Raw genomic sequence first — 15,979 nt, forward strand, 5'->3', positions numbered from 1 at the left:
GCGGGGAAACATGTATTTAGTGTAATTGCTGTTGGTGGTGAGGGTATGTGGTTGGCATTGCAATCCACAAAGCTGCTGTGCCATCTGCCTGGAGGTGCTGGTCACATTCAGGCAAACACTCTAAGCTCAGTTGGTGATGACTAGGACAGGTTTGTCATCTGGAGTCTGCACGCCTTCCAGCCAGTTCATGTGTGCCTGTGCCTGAGTGAGCATTTGACACCAAATCATATTCCATGTCTAGTGTGTGCTTTCTGACTCCTTTTACTCAATTATCACAGCATCTGTATGTTTAATTTACACTTATGTTTTCACCTGCATGTCACACACTGTTTTTATCAGGGATCAGTGGCTTGCTCCCTTCTTGAAAGGGGAGCAAGGGAGGATTACAGAGCTGATGCACTTCTGCCATTTCCCCAATCTCATTAGTATAGACAGTCGCTCTGTGGGTCCTAACTTCTCTTATACACACTTTTTAAGTTCTCTAAGTAATTAATGAAAATGTTACATCTAAATTGCTCTGGCAAGGCATGTTTTTGCTTATCAGAGGGGAACCTTATCTGCTCATCCTGCAAGAAAAACATGGTTATGCATCTGTTCAGAGCACCAGGCATTGTTCTATGATCATCCTGCAATGTTTGTTGCAACATTCATATCTCAGCTGTCTATAGAATTAAGCACACATTTCCTCATATAACTCCTAGACAGTTCTTCTAATTCTTCTTGTTCTCTAAGCTGACCCTGGAAATGTAACTTCTGGCATACAGGTCAGGAAGTGTGACTTACATACAGATGTCTGAAACAAATTGGGCAGAGGAAATCTGTAGGTGTTGGTTCTGCAAGCAAAGTACTGATGTATGCTAATGGGCATTTAAACATGTAAAGAACATGTTTACAGTCCTAGAGCTAGAAAGCCAAATTTGCTGATGTTTGTCTTGCACTGAGTGTTTGCATGCATTCCAGAAGCCATCCCACCCAAATACTAATGATTTCTGCTCAAAATCACTTGATTTATAGTCCCTCTAGTAAAGTCTCAGTAAGGAGGCAGTAGCAGATTCGCTCTACCAACACATTGTGCTGGATTTTGGCTGGGTTCTTAAGCAGTGATTGTTTCTCTCTGCAGTCACATCACCATTGCTTTCTACTTGTACATTCTTTGAAGTCTCACAGTTCCAGCTCCACAGTAGTAACTTTATGCAATATATGACAACTGCTCCTGCATATTTGTTTTGTGATGGATGCAACTTCAGGGATGGAAAACTTCACCTATACATAATGAATCCTATTTGAAGGTTAACTTAGTTATTTAGTGCATTAGGAAGCAGTAGGACAAAAACAGTAAAAAAAATAAAGGATAAAACAAATTGTTAAAAAAAAAGATACAGCTGTAACTAATAAATAGGCTCTAGAACTGCATACAAGTACTAACCTCGACTACTGCAGCCTTTTTATGTAACATTGGTTCCCATCCAGTTAGAAGTCATAATCTGCCATCTGTTGATGGAAATTAGAGGACATCACTATCGTAGGGTGTTGGGTCACATTAAAAGTATATTTTTGAGTGTACTCCCTTCTGACAAAAGTTTGCATCTTGTACCACCTTCTCAATGTCATTAGCACATTTTTGTAGAGACTGTTCATCTGTTAGTCACAGTTTCTTAAAACTATTTTGATTAATACTTCATTAAATGTTTTATATACAAATTAGTTAGTGCTCTAGTAAGTCTGTGCATTTATATTTTGGTATTTGCTATATTTGGTAGCAACTTTTGCTAATACCATTTACAGATGGTTTCTTAGTGGAAGAGATGGCTTGGCTAGGCTTCTTGTTGTGGCCCTAGCAGCCAAACTTTCCCTCTGCTTCTAATTCAGAGGCACCCTGTGAGGCCAGGGTTTTCACAACTGCTAGAGGTGGTAAAAAGATCAGCACTTTGATTATTTAACAACTCTGACCAAGCTCTGTCTGTTCCTCTCCATTGTAAAAGGTTTAGTTAAATTTTCAAGCTAACTGTTTAGAGTTTCAATACTGGAAGTTAGGGTCTTGAAGCTGAAGTGTAATTTACTGAGTTGTAGGAAAGATTTATTTTCCCTTTTTTTATGTCCAAAGAAAAATTTTTAACAGATCCTTAGAAGTTAAATAGTCAAGTGTTCCCCTCCCCATTCATAAAAATATATCCTCACTTTCAGTAAATACACTTTGTCACTGTTACTTGCATTCATTTAGCTACATTTTCCCATGGGAATGCTACTCCCTTCAGTGCAGAAAGAACTGCATATAGCGAACAATACCTGAAAGAACAAAATCCAGGGCCTGAGCAACACTGAACTAGATGTTTTGAGTATACCGTTCAAATAAACACATGCCATTTTACTTTTAGTATGCTTACATACAAAGAAGTTAGGTTCTTATCTAAATAAAAACCCTAGGCTTGTTTAGCTTGAAAAGTTAAGCTTGTTTAAAGATTGTGCATAACCATTGCTTCAGAGGTCATTAAGGTGACACTTCAGGAATCTGACAGTTACACAAAATCTGTAGGTGGCTTTTCAAGGGTAGTGATGGCTTCTCTCTCATATTCTGCGCCTACAAATCTTTTTTCATTCTGTGTTTTTGGTTTTGTAAATTATATATTTATTTTTAGACAGGTTTTTGTAGAGTTCACTAGGGAAGCAATTCAATAGCTATTACATGATTTTGTTTGAGCCCTATATTTTAATTTAACTATTGTAATTCCTAGAGCTTTCTGCTTTTAAAATGTACTGATCACAAGTGTATAGTAACTATAGAAGCCCCAAATTTTACTTGAGTGTCTGTCACTCAAGTAAATGAAATACTGTCATGAAACAATGCCATGTTGTCTTTAAAACCATAAAAACTCTGCCCTTGCCTCCAGATTTTGGATTTTGAGAAACTGTTTCATTAAAATACTTTGCTTTTCTAAGGAAGGATTAGCTAGTTGAGAGTAATCTTGTTTCAAATAGGCTGTGACTTTGTCTGAACTCTTCTCCCATATCATCAGAGAAGTGCCAACAATTTCTGCCTTTATTAGGTACAAAGGAATAGACATCAAAATAGGTCCCTTTCTTCTGCTAACAGTGGTATCTGGCTCAGGAAGGGAAGAGCTGCTTTGTGAAACTGACAAATATTTGCTGTCAGTGAAGGAAGACCAGACATCAGGCAACCTTGAGTTCTGAATGAAAATTTTATTTACTGAACTACTACTCTGTCCATTTCCCAAAAGAGTCTTTTTCTTGTTTTTATAATGCACTTACTGTATCGTCTTAGTCCCTCTTCCTGGCAGCCCTGCAGTTGTAGTCACATAGATTTATTTCCTCTCTGGCCAGGCTTTGTCCCTGTTCACTGTCCATGATTCCTCTGCTTCAGCTCAGTCTTGTGCCTTTTGCCCAGCCAGTCCTGCCTTGCTGCGCTCTGCTACTCCCATCTCACTTCCTTTCACTCCATCTGGTTTGTCTGCTCCCTAGTGCCTTGTCCCATGTTTTCTCTGGTAGCTAACAACTTGACCAAAAATCCAGGTAATCATCAGACTTTAGTCTGTCTCAGGTCTTCCTAGCAATTAGATACCTTCTCATTGGAGCCTCATCCTAGTCTTCACTCTTTATTCTAGGCTGCCTAGTTCCAGTTTTATTTCAGCTTTGTTCACTCAAATGAGTTTTTTCTGTATTCTCATGATGCTCTTTTAAAATAAATGTGGAGGGGGATGATGAACAGGGATCAGAGATCCTATTGTTTATTCCAGACAGGACCCTGAAACTACCATTCTATGTTGGAAGCCTGGCATTCTTACTTTTACAATTGTTTTGCTCCATTTTTGGGCCTATAGGCATGTGCTTCCTACTGAAGGATATTATATACCTCTTACATTCATATGAGTGATTAAATGTTCAAGTTACAACACTTAACAAATACAATATTTTTGTGTGTATCTAAAATTATAGCAATTAATCTAAAATTTAGTGACCATGCAAATATAAAGAATTGAGGGAAATAACATACAGTTTTAGTTACTTACGTTTTTATTAATTTAGCTTTGGCAGAGTGCATCTTTATTACAAGGGAATGTCTTTGAAGATTTCAGCCTATGCCCTTATAGAAGTTGGTAAAATAGCTTAAATGCTAATGTGTTTTTTAATTGAAAAAAAAAAGTATTTTTAACATATTTCATGGAAATAACATTATTTTTAGCTTAATATTTTCAGCCTGAGTTAAAAAACTGAGCATGCAAAACTTCAGTTGGCTGCATTTTTGGCAATGTTTTTATAGGGAACTAAACAATGGTTTAATACTTAAAAGCAGTGTGCTTTGTACCTCTGGGATGTAGTGCCAATCTATGGTTGTAGTACCATCTGTGAGATGTGTAACTTCTCCTGGCTGACAGTTACTTCTATTGAATGTTACTTGGTAATGTTATTTAAAACCTTCATATTTCCTTGTTTTTAATTCTGATACAAATGTCAACTACATTTGGTTCTCTTTATTTAGGCTGAACTGGAAGCTTTTGAAAACAGATTAAAAGGGCGAAGAAAGAATAAGAGAAGAAAGGATGAGGTAGAAGTTGAACAATCATCATGGCAAAAGTACAAGAACTTCATCATGCTGCCAGTGTTTGGAGTTGCTGTTGTGATGGTTGCATGGCTCATGGTCTACAATGACTGAAAACAACTCAATATTTCATATACCTCAGTTGGACTTTAGGTAGCTGTTATTCCTACAACATTAGTCTGTGTGTAACAGAACTTAATAAGCATAGATTATGTATGTATACTCTTTGCTAAGAAAATGTAGAGGAGAGAAGAAATGTCACCTTTTGTGTTACTACATTCACAGCACAAAACTGAAGTCAGACACCAAAAGTAATAGTAGATTCTAGTCTACACTGAAGTGCTGATAGTTTGACTGGGATTTGTTAACATCTCTTCTATTATTCTGTTATTTTTCCTTGTCTCCATTTCATAATATTAAGAATAGCTTAGTATAAAATGGTTTATTGAATATATGTTTCCTGTAAAATCAGCTTAGTTGTTTATTGAAGGTTAGTGTTCTTATGCTCATCTTTGTTGTATCACACAATAATTCTATGCTTCACGCCAGTTTTAATTATGGCAAATAACAGGGAATCTTGGGTCACTTAAGCTTGCATATTCTGGGGCCTTGTTCAGAGCTTTGTTAGATAAAGGAAATGTGAACTATCTTTCAATTCAGCTATATCACAAACAGAACAGTGCCCTCCCCCCCTTACAAATGGTGGGGTTTGCTTTTTTGTTGTTTCACCCTGCCCCTTCCCACCCTTGTTTCCTCAAAATTGAACTAACTGACAAGTTCCTTTAGTGGACAGATGCATACATGGATGTCAAGAAGTTTCAGGGTACAAGGCTGCATTCTCACTGTTGCCCCAACTGCCAGCAGCAGAAAAACAATTTGAAATTAAACTTAAGAGTATCAATTGACTATTTGTATGGATAAATGTCAGAGTTGGATATTTGTACAGGTGTGTGAAAATGTAATTGGACAGTGTAACAATACAGTAATATGATGTTCTGAAGCCATCTGATGCTTGGTAGTCACATTTAAACCTTCTAGCTAAACTTCCAAATGTTTAAATATTTTCTTACTGACACTTGTGAATACCTTGCTTTAGGTTATCAGTATCGGTGGGTAGAACTGGAAGGTTTTTATCTGGCTTCAGGATTATCAGAGAGGCTATGTAGTCTCAGCTGAGAGACTGCAAGTTCAATTCAGAAATGGGGAAATCAGAAAACTGAATTTTTAAACCTCTGCTAGAAACTTTTTGCTGATACTTGAGCATTGCAGGTTACTGCAAAGTGATTACAAGCTCCTGCAAAAAATGGGGTGCATGCCAACGGGTATTAGTATTATGCCCTTGTAATTCAGGCATATAATTTAATCACAAATCCTGCAAAAGCAGTGGGACCATATGTATGAGTTAGCAGAAAACGTTGCAGTTTGCTTGAAAGCTCTTCTAGTTGATTTTGACTTACTTGCAAAGGGACCCAGTATTAATTTGAATATCCAATTGTAATTCTGATTCAGCAGCAAGAAAATAAAATAGGAAAGGCTGCAAAAAGGCAGAAGCTTTTGATTACATAGATTAAGAAAACAGATAAAATTAGTTTCTTTTCAGTTTTTCACAGAAGTTTGGTGAATGAGGAGAAAGGTGGGGAAAACTTGGCAATATTTAGCATGGATTGATGCTATTCTATAGTACTTTGGTTGTAAATTAAATTTTAGAGATGCATATTACTTATGTGTCAGACCATTAGTATTTAAAGTTGTAGAATTAATTGAAATTACGCTGTGCAAAATTGCATCTCCATTGAATTTCTTATTTTTCTAGTATAAAAGGTAAACATTGTTTCATATCGTTGCTTTAACTTTTTTCTATCACATTAATGCCTGGAAGATAATTTCAGATATGTTTAACAAGAGTGAGGTGATCCTATTGTATTGTGACTGCATATGTCAGTAACTCTTCTGTCACTAAGGAAAAAGTATTTTTGTTCAGATGAAGTAAAATGTGATGGTTTATCCAGAAGTACAAAAAGATACCTTTCTGGCTGAAATATGGAAATCAACATGAATGAGAACTTTGTGGAAACAGCTTTTATCTTGCATGACTATCACTAATTTTTTTTTATTTACTGCTAGTTTTAAAATAATTATAATGGAAAGTTTATCCTTGCTTCAACAGCAAAGAGAAGAAACCTCTCTCTAGCGAGTTATACTAATTAACTGCACTTATTAGATGTTTGAAGAAGTTCTTAGTATTCTTTTCTGCATATTTGTGGGAAATACTGGAGAAGAAGAGGCTTTTCATTGATCATCTTCATTAAAGATTGCCACAATTTTTTACTATACAAATTCATTCTGTTCATACAAAGGTATGTGTGAGTAGGCGTATTCCCTTTCTTAAAGGATTTGTATCTCTTCTGAACCTTGCATATGCAAGGCATACCTATTTTTGAAATTTTATTCAAAATAGTTCTGTATATCTTATCCAACCATGTGAGTCATTTGCACTCTGTTGGTCTGCCTGCTGAACCAGATATTTATTTCTTGGCATAAAAAAAGTGTGGGGGTTCAAGCAATCTGCAGTTTAATAAATCACTAGTTTTTTGTTTGTTTCTTTAAAATATTTTTACAGTTAATATTTTGTCTTTCTTTGGTTGGAGCTCTGTGTTGTCAACAACCTTTGAAGTAAAAGATACAGATAAAATCACCTTTTATTCAATATTAATGAAAGACGGTAATTTTAGAAAAGAAATTTTGAATTGAAGGTAGGGTTTGGTATCAATTTATATGTAATGTGCTGTTACATAATGTAATGAGCAAATATTTTTAATGTTAACAGCTTACAAAAAAAATGCATATTGATCAGTATACATTAAAACAAATTATATAATCTGACCTGCTGTTGAAGGGAAATTATAGTGATAGAAGCCTGATGATGACTTAACATGAAGAATATGTAGGTATGTGTAAAATGAAAAATATTGTGGCTTTTCCTGATTCTGGATGCATTGTGATGAAAATGTATCCTTCCATTGAGCCAAGGTTCTTACAACTGTTCAGTATGTTTGGGATTGGAAACTCCTAGGGCAAGTTTTTTCCCTGTAACAGTATCAATCCATTGTGTGTGTTAATTTAATGTAAAAACCAAGTCAGACAATAAATATATCAAAAACAACTTGAAAATTTGTTTTATCTCAAGGACTGGTGTAGTGAAGCAGCAAACTTCCCAGGTAATGATGACTGACACATTGCAGCCCAAGATTTAGGTATGCTTTCTGCCCCCTTCTCTGGTAGTGATAATTCTTCCTTCTCAGATGAATGCTGGAATTATGTAATTGTGTTCCTTCATGTTACTGCTCTGACAAAATTGTGAAAATGGGTTGGGGAAGTCGATTAAGGTGAAACAAATGGGAATGGACTTGGTAGATTTCTTTTTGGCCTCACAGGGAGAAATATAGCTGATTTATTAGACATTTGGGCTGACCTTAACTAATAGAGAAAGAAATGTTACTAAGCAGATAGCACCAAAATTTGTTCATAAAAGCATCTATGTTTGATTGTGACTTTAAAGCAGTGAACTCTGAGTTTGTGATCTCAGTAGTAGTTCGGGCTCCAAAACGTATCTGCCCTGTGCCAGCTTTCTCTGAGTAATGAGCTTGTGTGTTGTGAGGTTAGAGCGCAGAGATGCTTGGTCTGAAGTGTGTTCCAGTGCCAGGCAGTGAAAGCTTGATGTGTGTGCTTTAGGTTGGAGCATTCTTGTTTGGACACACACAAACAGGGTCATGTGTGGCCCTGTTCTCATTTTCATTTAGTTTTGATAACCCTCTTCTGCTTGGGTTGCAATCCTGTTACCAGTTGTTATCTATGAGCATTTCAATTGCTCCCTTTCCTTTCTTCATGAATATATTTGTATTCCTGTCTGCTCTTATTCAAGTAAATTAGTCAGTTGCTTTAGAGAATTAGAAAATTAAGAACCTGTAGTGTCTTGAATTTCCTAGGAAAAGAAATGCAAGGTAAAAATTAAGGAAAAAAAATCAAATTAAGTCAAATTAACTATAAGATAATGAGATATACTTCTTTCCATAAAGATGGAAAGATGGTTAGATGTTAATGAATTATTTGAACCCTGCATTACGATGTCTACATGCCATGCTACCAGAAAACAATTCTGTGGTATGGATAGTGTATGAATATGACCTGTGATACATCAAACTCAGCTGTAAGGTAGGCTAAACAGCAGCTGTGTAGAAATAAGTCATGCTCTGAGGGAACTGTGGCTTCATTCAACCAAGCATTATTTCTGCTAAATGTTGCTCGTGCAGTGATTTCCATAAAATTCCCAACAAAACCAGAACTCAGGCTTTCTTTGTATGCTGCTGAATCTTGTTGTGAAACTCCACTTTCAGTGGCACTCCTATTGAAGGAAATTAGTTTGAAATTAGGAGTCAAGACTGGCTTGGGGTTTGGAATTCACAATTCTCCAGCTGAAGCCATCCTCAGCCAAGGCCAAGCTGGCTTTGCAGTCTGAGTCATGTACTGCACCTTTAGATACACATTGTCATTTACTGTTATTAGAATTTTTGACAGGGCTACCTAATCTCTGTAATGAATCACAAATTATGGTTTGATTCCTACATCACAGCACAAAATATTTGTTATTTTGCATAAATGGTCTTTCTTTTCTCTCTTTCCATGCTTTTCCTATTTTTGGTGCAATTGTTTTAAAACCACCACTGTTTTCCTGCAGATGCTGGAGGTTGGTTTGGAGAGATGTTTGGTTGGTTATGTAAAAGGTGCAGCACTGAGTTACCATGAGCAGAAGCCTCTAAGTACACTGGCACTCCAGAAGCATAGAGAACACTGCACCATAAGGTAACCACTGTTTGCACACAAGGTAACAGGGCCTAAATCTGAAGGTATGGAAATACAGGTACGGAAAAGAAACTGGAAAAAAAATGCTAAGCATCTTGTTTATTGTTTAAATATAAACATATATAACACCATGTGGTTTTATTTACAAATATAAACACTGTGATGAGGGGTATCACCCTCACTGATTGTCAAGAGTGCTGACAGGGCTGGAAGCCATATTCATAGAGAGGTGGTGGTTCACATTTTCTTGGGAGGTTTCTGATTTACATTTAGAATGATAGCATTTCAGAAGCACTAAATCATACACAGGAAAAACTGGAAGCCTTTCTGGTTTACAGATGTCATCTCAGAACCCAGCAGTAGTCCCTGTGACTCTTGGAAGGGTCCTGAACTGTTTCTATTCTGGTAGCACATACTTCTGCCCATTTTGTATTCATTGTTTTGCGTTTTGTCCTGTTGACTTTATCGTTCTTGGATAGTATTGGTGGGCTCTGTTGTGTGCACAGACCGAGGCTTCAGTCAGACTTGACGTCTTTGAATGCAAACACAGGGCGAGGGGACAAATAGATCAAATGCAGGTCTTAAAAGATGGTATCTCATGGGGGTAGGACATTTGCTCTGTCACTTGCAGCTTCAGGTGGCACTTGGCTCTCGGCCTGAGAATTTTGCTTTCATAGATATGCAACAGCCACCACATCCCTCCAGCTCCGGATCGTTGGGGCCGGTCAGGACCAGGACCGGTGTCGGGACAAGGGGTAACGCCGTTGGGTCGCCGCTGTTCTCCCGCGCAGCGCTTCCTCGCAGGGGAGGGACGGGGCACGGCAGGCTCGTCGCCAGGGGGCTGGGACGGGAGCTTTCCTGCGGGGAACGAGCTGGGGAAACATGTCGTTGGCTCCGGGAGGTTCCTCCTGCTGGAGCTCTTTCCCCTCCGCTTCTGCGATGCCAGCGCCTCTTTCAGCTCTCTTTGGAGCGTTAGAAGCCGGGCTGCGGCAGGCCAGCCGCTGTGCTACAGAGGGAAGCGCTGCAGTCCCTGCAGGCGCGAAACTCTCCGTCCCTGGGCTGAAAGGAAAGCCTTTGCCGGACCGTAACGTAAAACAAAGCGCAGGGAAGTCCACCCGCGGATGAATGAAGGGATACGGGAGCCTGGCCCACGCTTGCCAACCTCCGCTCTGAACTCTGCGCCTCGACTCGATGGGCCGAGAGCGCCCGCAGGTCCGTGCGCTGGGCTGGCTTCGGATCGCTTCAGCCGCAAGTGCGCGTCCGGGCGGGCGGCCCGGGGGCCAGGGCGTGGCGGAGCCCCGGCGAGCCAAGGTAAGGGGTGCGAGGGGCGAACTCCGCGGGTTCTTGCCCCTTACATCATCTCTGACTCAGGCTTGTCTTGCCACCTGCAGCCCTTCGCAGCGTGACGAGGCGTCCCTTAACCGGATGGGGAGATGGGGAGGGGCGCAAAGGCTGTGCCCACTCCATCCGCCCTCCCTGGAGGATGGCTTTAGGGCGAAATTAGCAAGTGGGCTGTCTCTCAGCGTGCCCCCAAGGGGTAGAGCCTTGTGTGCGAAAGGGGTGGGGATGTGGCTCTTTCTTGCGGAGGTTTATTATTATTGGGTGGAGGAGCGGGGAGGGGGAGTCTGCAGAGCAGACAAAATGCGAAGCCCTCCTCGCAAGTGTGTTTGTGCAGGAGGCGGGTGGACGCGGTTCGTCAGAGACCGAGGTAGAGAACAGTGAGGGGACGGCCAAAGTGGAGAGGGGTCAGCAGCAGCCAGAGCATGCTCTCCACCCAACAGTTCCCTGCCCTGCCTGCGGAGGAGGAGCGCTACCGGCAGGTCCTCTCCGCCAGCCGGGTAAGGCGAACCTCGGGGCTCTCTCCTCCTCGCGGGGGGCCGCCTGGGTACCGCGGGCCGGGGGCCTTGGAGGGCGGCTGGCTCTGCCGCTCGGTGACCCCCGGGCTGCGGGCGGGGGCAGCGCGCTCAGGGGACACCTCCGGCCGCAGCCGGCCCAGGGGCAATTCCCGTGCGCGGCGCACAGCCTGCGCTGCCGCCGCGGGGCTGAGCGGTACGGTGCTCGGGCAGGCGGAGGAGGAGCCCTCGCCGAGCTGTTGTACCGAGAACGGACCCGTGGCTCAAAGGCAGGAACGGGGCCGTGTCCCCCGGAGGGGCGGCCTAGGGGACGGCCGGGGACAAGTGACCTGCCGCGCCCAACCTGCCGCGATGGGGCCGTCCCGGAGCGCTCCTGTGTCTAAACTTGCGAGGACGCGCCGGGGACGGCCGCGTTCAGAGGCGGCAGGTGAGCCGCAGCCAGCAAGTGCTCGTTGTCGGCGTCTCAGGGAGAGCCGAGCGGCGCCCTCGACCCGCTTTTCTCACCAAGCGCGGAAGATCAGCGGGGCTGCTGTGCCCGGTAAATGCTCTGCCGCTGGAAGGAGCGGAGAGTTGTTCGAATCCGACGACAGGATTTGCAGGAGCAAAGTTCAGGCTTAACGTCTGTCAGGGCTGTCATGGCAGCTCCATCGGGGTCTGGGCTCCCGGGGAACCGGTGCACCGTGACTCCGGCGCGGTGGTTGCCCCCCGGCATCAGCGGGAGCTGGCTTTATCCTTGCGTCGGTGCACCTTGCGGTCGGGTGGAGGGACCCCGAGTCCCCTCCCACGGCTGTCCGGCGGGATGGTACCGCTGGCCGTCAGGAGGTGATCCAGTACAGGGTCACAGAGGAGGCACTTAATCATTCCAGGGAGAGCCAGCCTGTGTGCTTGCAAGTGTCCGGAGGGGGTAGCGCAGGTGTGGCGTGGGCAGTTTCGCAGCACACACCTGTGGTGAGGGATGAGGGAGTCTGCCGCCCTTATGGGAGAGGCTGCATAAGAGAGGGCGAGAGGGAACCTGCAGGAGGTGGCTGCTGCGCTGGTGCGAGCTTGGAGGGTGGGTCCCCTGAGCCTGCCCTTCCCTCCGCTGGCCGGGACGCAGATGTCTCCCCAGTGTCCCGGCGCCGGTGCGCTGTCAGAGGGGCAGGTGCGGCGGGGGCCGCAGCTCTACAGCGGGGAGCCCACGGCGAGCGAGCGGCAGAGTCCGCAGGGAGAGACCGGCTGCCCTCGCCCTCCGCTGCCGGGAGGGACCGGCGAGGGCCGCGCCGGAGTGCTGAGCCTGATGCCGGGCACTTGCGGAGAGGGCGACGGAGCTTCTCGCACTGTCACACCGATCGTACGCGACCGAAATGCCACAGCAGGGGGTTTCACAAGTTTATAAACACGGCAGTATACTTCAGTAGTATCATTGCTCCACTTGATTTAAAATGCAGAGTCCTTGGATGCATTTCATGGGAGGCAGTTAATTAATTAACTTAATTTACTAGCCGTCTGGTTGTGATTATGAAACTCTGAAGTGAAATCAAATATCTAGAGCTTTTAATGCATTCACAGGATCTCTTGGGAAGTTTTGGCTTTCAGCAGTAAGAGTGTAGTAGTAGATTTTTCCATATGGGTACATACACCCTTCCTGTTCCTAAAAGAGGGACCAGTCAGCAGACTAAATTCTTTTGTTTGTTTTTGTAATGGATGCTCTAGTTGGAGATCTCTGTTATAAGCTTCTTGGGTGCTGTGGCACATGAATGAATGAATGTTTCACTGAGATAGTCCAAACAGCAAAGTTGTAATACAAGAAATTAGAGAACTATTCTACCTGTGTCCCTATAAAAGCTGGTGGTATCCCCAGAGGACCTTGGACATCTAGGTTCTGTGGAAAGATGGGGACTTCTTCAGCTGAACAAAGGAATCCTAAACAACGTTTAAACCTCTTTTAGAAATGAAATGCTCATGACTTGTGTTCCCTCCTTCAAAGGCCATTTATGAAGTACCCCAACAGTCTTTCTGCCTGTGGAGAAGCCTGACCCTCCAACCCCACATATAATCCTCACTCAGCATGCATTTTTAAGGAAGCCACCAGCACTCATCCTCCTGAGAAGGCTCTCCTGGTGGTGAGCCAGGCAGTACAGCATGCTTTCCCATGTTAGAGGAGCTTGCTTGTGCTTTTAGTATCTCATGAAGCCATCAGGACAAAATACTGTTTTTCCTGAGTCTTTTGGAGCTGGAACTATAAAGTACTGAAGAAAACATTCACTTCCTTTCCATAAGTCTTAGCTGGCACTCAGCTGTATGCAGATAACTGGAATGTCCAGCAAATTAAAAGTATTGTAGGTGGATCGTTGGAAATGTGTAATGATTTGAGGTGTTCTATAAAATGTGCACAGGGCGATTTTATGTATCTCTGTTATTGTTTGGCTGTTAATTATGTATTAGATGATGTCTGCAGATACAAGTCAAAGCTAGGACTGTTAACAGTGCCAGTAATTATTTTAAAATGTGGGTTTACTTGAATGTAGGAGTTGCCCTTTTTTAAATTCTTCTTTTCCTGCTAAGCTGATATACATGTTTAGGTCTTAGCACTCAGCTCCCTTGAGGAACAGTACTGTCCTAGCATTGTATTAAGCCCATGTATTGCCAGACACATAATTTCTTGTCATTATTTGCACAGCCAGACAAGGAATGTGTGCAGAGGCTGAGGTGGATAAGCACCTAGACAGAAATCTCATTTGTCAGATGGAGAATGGTCCTTTGACTTGAAGGTGAAACAGGCAAGGGAATTTTGGGATTGTTGTATCTGGCAAAGAAATCGAGCAGCTCCCACTCAACTGCTCTAACCAACAAATGGTGAACTGTAAACAAACCCTTTGTTCACAAGCAGGAAGACAGCACTTCAGTGTGGCTAAGTGGATGTTTGAGCTCTGTCAATCTTTGCCATGCTGAGGCCCAGCAGATTCAGGTCATCCCAATCCAGGAGACACAATATAAGCACTACTGGTACTTCCTTAAGAAGTGGGAGCTGTGGATTTGACCCCACCTGGACTGGGAGGCCCTGGGTACCAGGTCATGTGCTTTCAGGCTGAACAGATCATGCTCTTAGGCAGTTACATACACTGGCACTAACTCCTAGTGTGGTCAGGTTTTAAAAGATGGTGGTTATAGCTACATTGTGTGGGAAGAGTCCTGTCAGCGTGTCAGGCATCCTTAGCAAGTGCTTACAAGGCCAGATGAATGTCTTGTTTCTGAATGTCAGCCAGGGTTTGGCAGGGGCGGATGTCAGGCCACTTGCAGCAGGGCAGTTTTAGACTTGCACATGCTGCTTAGGCCCTTTCAAATGTGGCTGCCAGACACCTCCTGATATTTAAATGCCTTCAGGATGAAGCAGCTAAGTAAGCAGCAGGGCTTGAGGGGGGCAGTGTGATTACAGTTTGAAATACTGATGCTTGTAATCTGTCCCAGTTTCTTTCCCTACTGAAAAGAAATGGACCTCATAAGTGGCAGGCTGGGTACATAGAGTTCTCCAGTGCCAGGAAAGAAGGGTAGGTGATAACCTGCTGTGAAGTGATGGATTGTCATAGTGGGAGAAAGAAAGCTTAAATCCTCTTTGCAAAAGTCTTTGCACTCATGAAGTGACTGAAGACAGTATCCAGATAGCTGCAGCCTGACTATTCTCATTGCCTCTGAATTGTTAATTCTCTTGGTCCTCCGCAGTCAGTTGCTGCCTTGTGTGCAGTTTCACTGCAACTGTCCTGGGCCTCACTCTGGGTGCCAGGGTGTGGGAGGTGGGAGCCCCCCTCCATTTGCTGGGACTGCAGGGAGTGGGGTGGCCCTCGCTCCCCGAGAGGCTGCAGGAGTTAAATTGGAGGCAAAGAGGTAAGGAAGAGCGCCTGGGCCTTGTCCTTTGGCTCTCGTGGCAGCAGCTCCCGTGTCCAGCGGGCTGTCCCCGTGTCCAGCGGGCTGTCCCCTCTCCCGGCCGCGGCGGCCTTGCCCGGCTGTGCTGAGGGGCGAAGGGGGGGCTGCTCCTGGGTGCCTCTCGCAGTCCGCAGCCCCGCGGCAGAAGAATACGATGCCGATCGCATCCTTTCCCTCAGTCCCCCGCCCTCTATAAATAACTCTGGCTGAGCTGACCTGTCAGATTCCCCCGGCAGAGCGGATCCCCTGACCCGGGCCGCCTGCAGTGGAAAGTCTGAATGCAAAACATACCGTAGTAAAAATAGAGCTGCCGGGGAGCCCGGCCGGCAGGTCCCGGCGGCTCTCGGGCCGCACCGGGCCCGGCTCCCGCTGTCCCCTGGGCGCTCCCGGCAGCACTGAGAGCTCCCCCCGCTCCTAAATCTGTGTACGCTTTAATGCCCCAGTGAATGCTTTTGTCCCTGTCAGATGGAAGCATAATTCATTTTTGCTGTGAACAGATAGTTCCGAGTAGCATTTTTAATTTCAGCTTGCCTTTCTAACCAGCAAAGATGAAAGAAATACAAAAAATGGGTAATTTCCTAAATGTAAAAATAATAATGAGATGACTGTCAAGCAAGAGATTCTCATTTCAAAAAGAGGTGAGAATGTTGCTACCTCTGAAGTCTAAATTAGATTCCATCCTGTGTCTACCCTGTGCATACAGCTGCTCCCCTGAAGGGATAGATGCTCCTTGGCTATGGTTTCAAGACATTATAATTTAAAGCAGTGCTTGTAACTATATTGTGCATATATTATTTCTGGTTGTTTTACT

The 15,979-nt window shown here is 43.7% G+C and overlaps 2 protein-coding genes across 3 annotated transcripts in view; both read left to right on the forward strand.

Moving 5' to 3' along the window:
* NFXL1 (nuclear transcription factor, X-box binding like 1) overlaps nucleotides 1-7,718 on the forward strand; it is a 45,491-nt gene extending 37,773 nt beyond the window's left edge. For both annotated transcript variants that reach the window (XM_071432443.1, XM_071432444.1), the window contains exon 22: nucleotides 4,496-7,718. In XM_071432443.1, the coding sequence (XP_071288544.1) occupies nucleotides 4,496-4,669 (174 nt within the window). In that variant the 3' untranslated portion in view covers nucleotides 4,670-7,718. The remainder of the gene's footprint in view (nucleotides 1-4,495) is intronic.
* A 2,522-nt stretch (nucleotides 7,719-10,240) lies between these two features.
* CORIN (corin, serine peptidase) overlaps nucleotides 10,241-15,979 on the forward strand; it is a 111,796-nt gene continuing 106,057 nt past the window's right edge. Inside the window, 2 exon segments of the mRNA XM_071432447.1 lie at nucleotides 10,241-10,677; nucleotides 10,679-10,726. Coding sequence (XP_071288548.1) covers nucleotides 10,537-10,677; nucleotides 10,679-10,726 — 189 coding nt within the window. The 5' untranslated portion in view covers nucleotides 10,241-10,536.

Source organism: Agelaius tricolor, unplaced genomic scaffold (genome assembly GCF_023055355.1).
Source record: "Agelaius tricolor isolate 1412-34295 unplaced genomic scaffold, bAgeTri1.0.p SCAF_8, whole genome shotgun sequence".
In the NCBI taxonomy this organism is placed as follows: Eukaryota; Metazoa; Chordata; class Aves; order Passeriformes; family Icteridae; genus Agelaius; species Agelaius tricolor.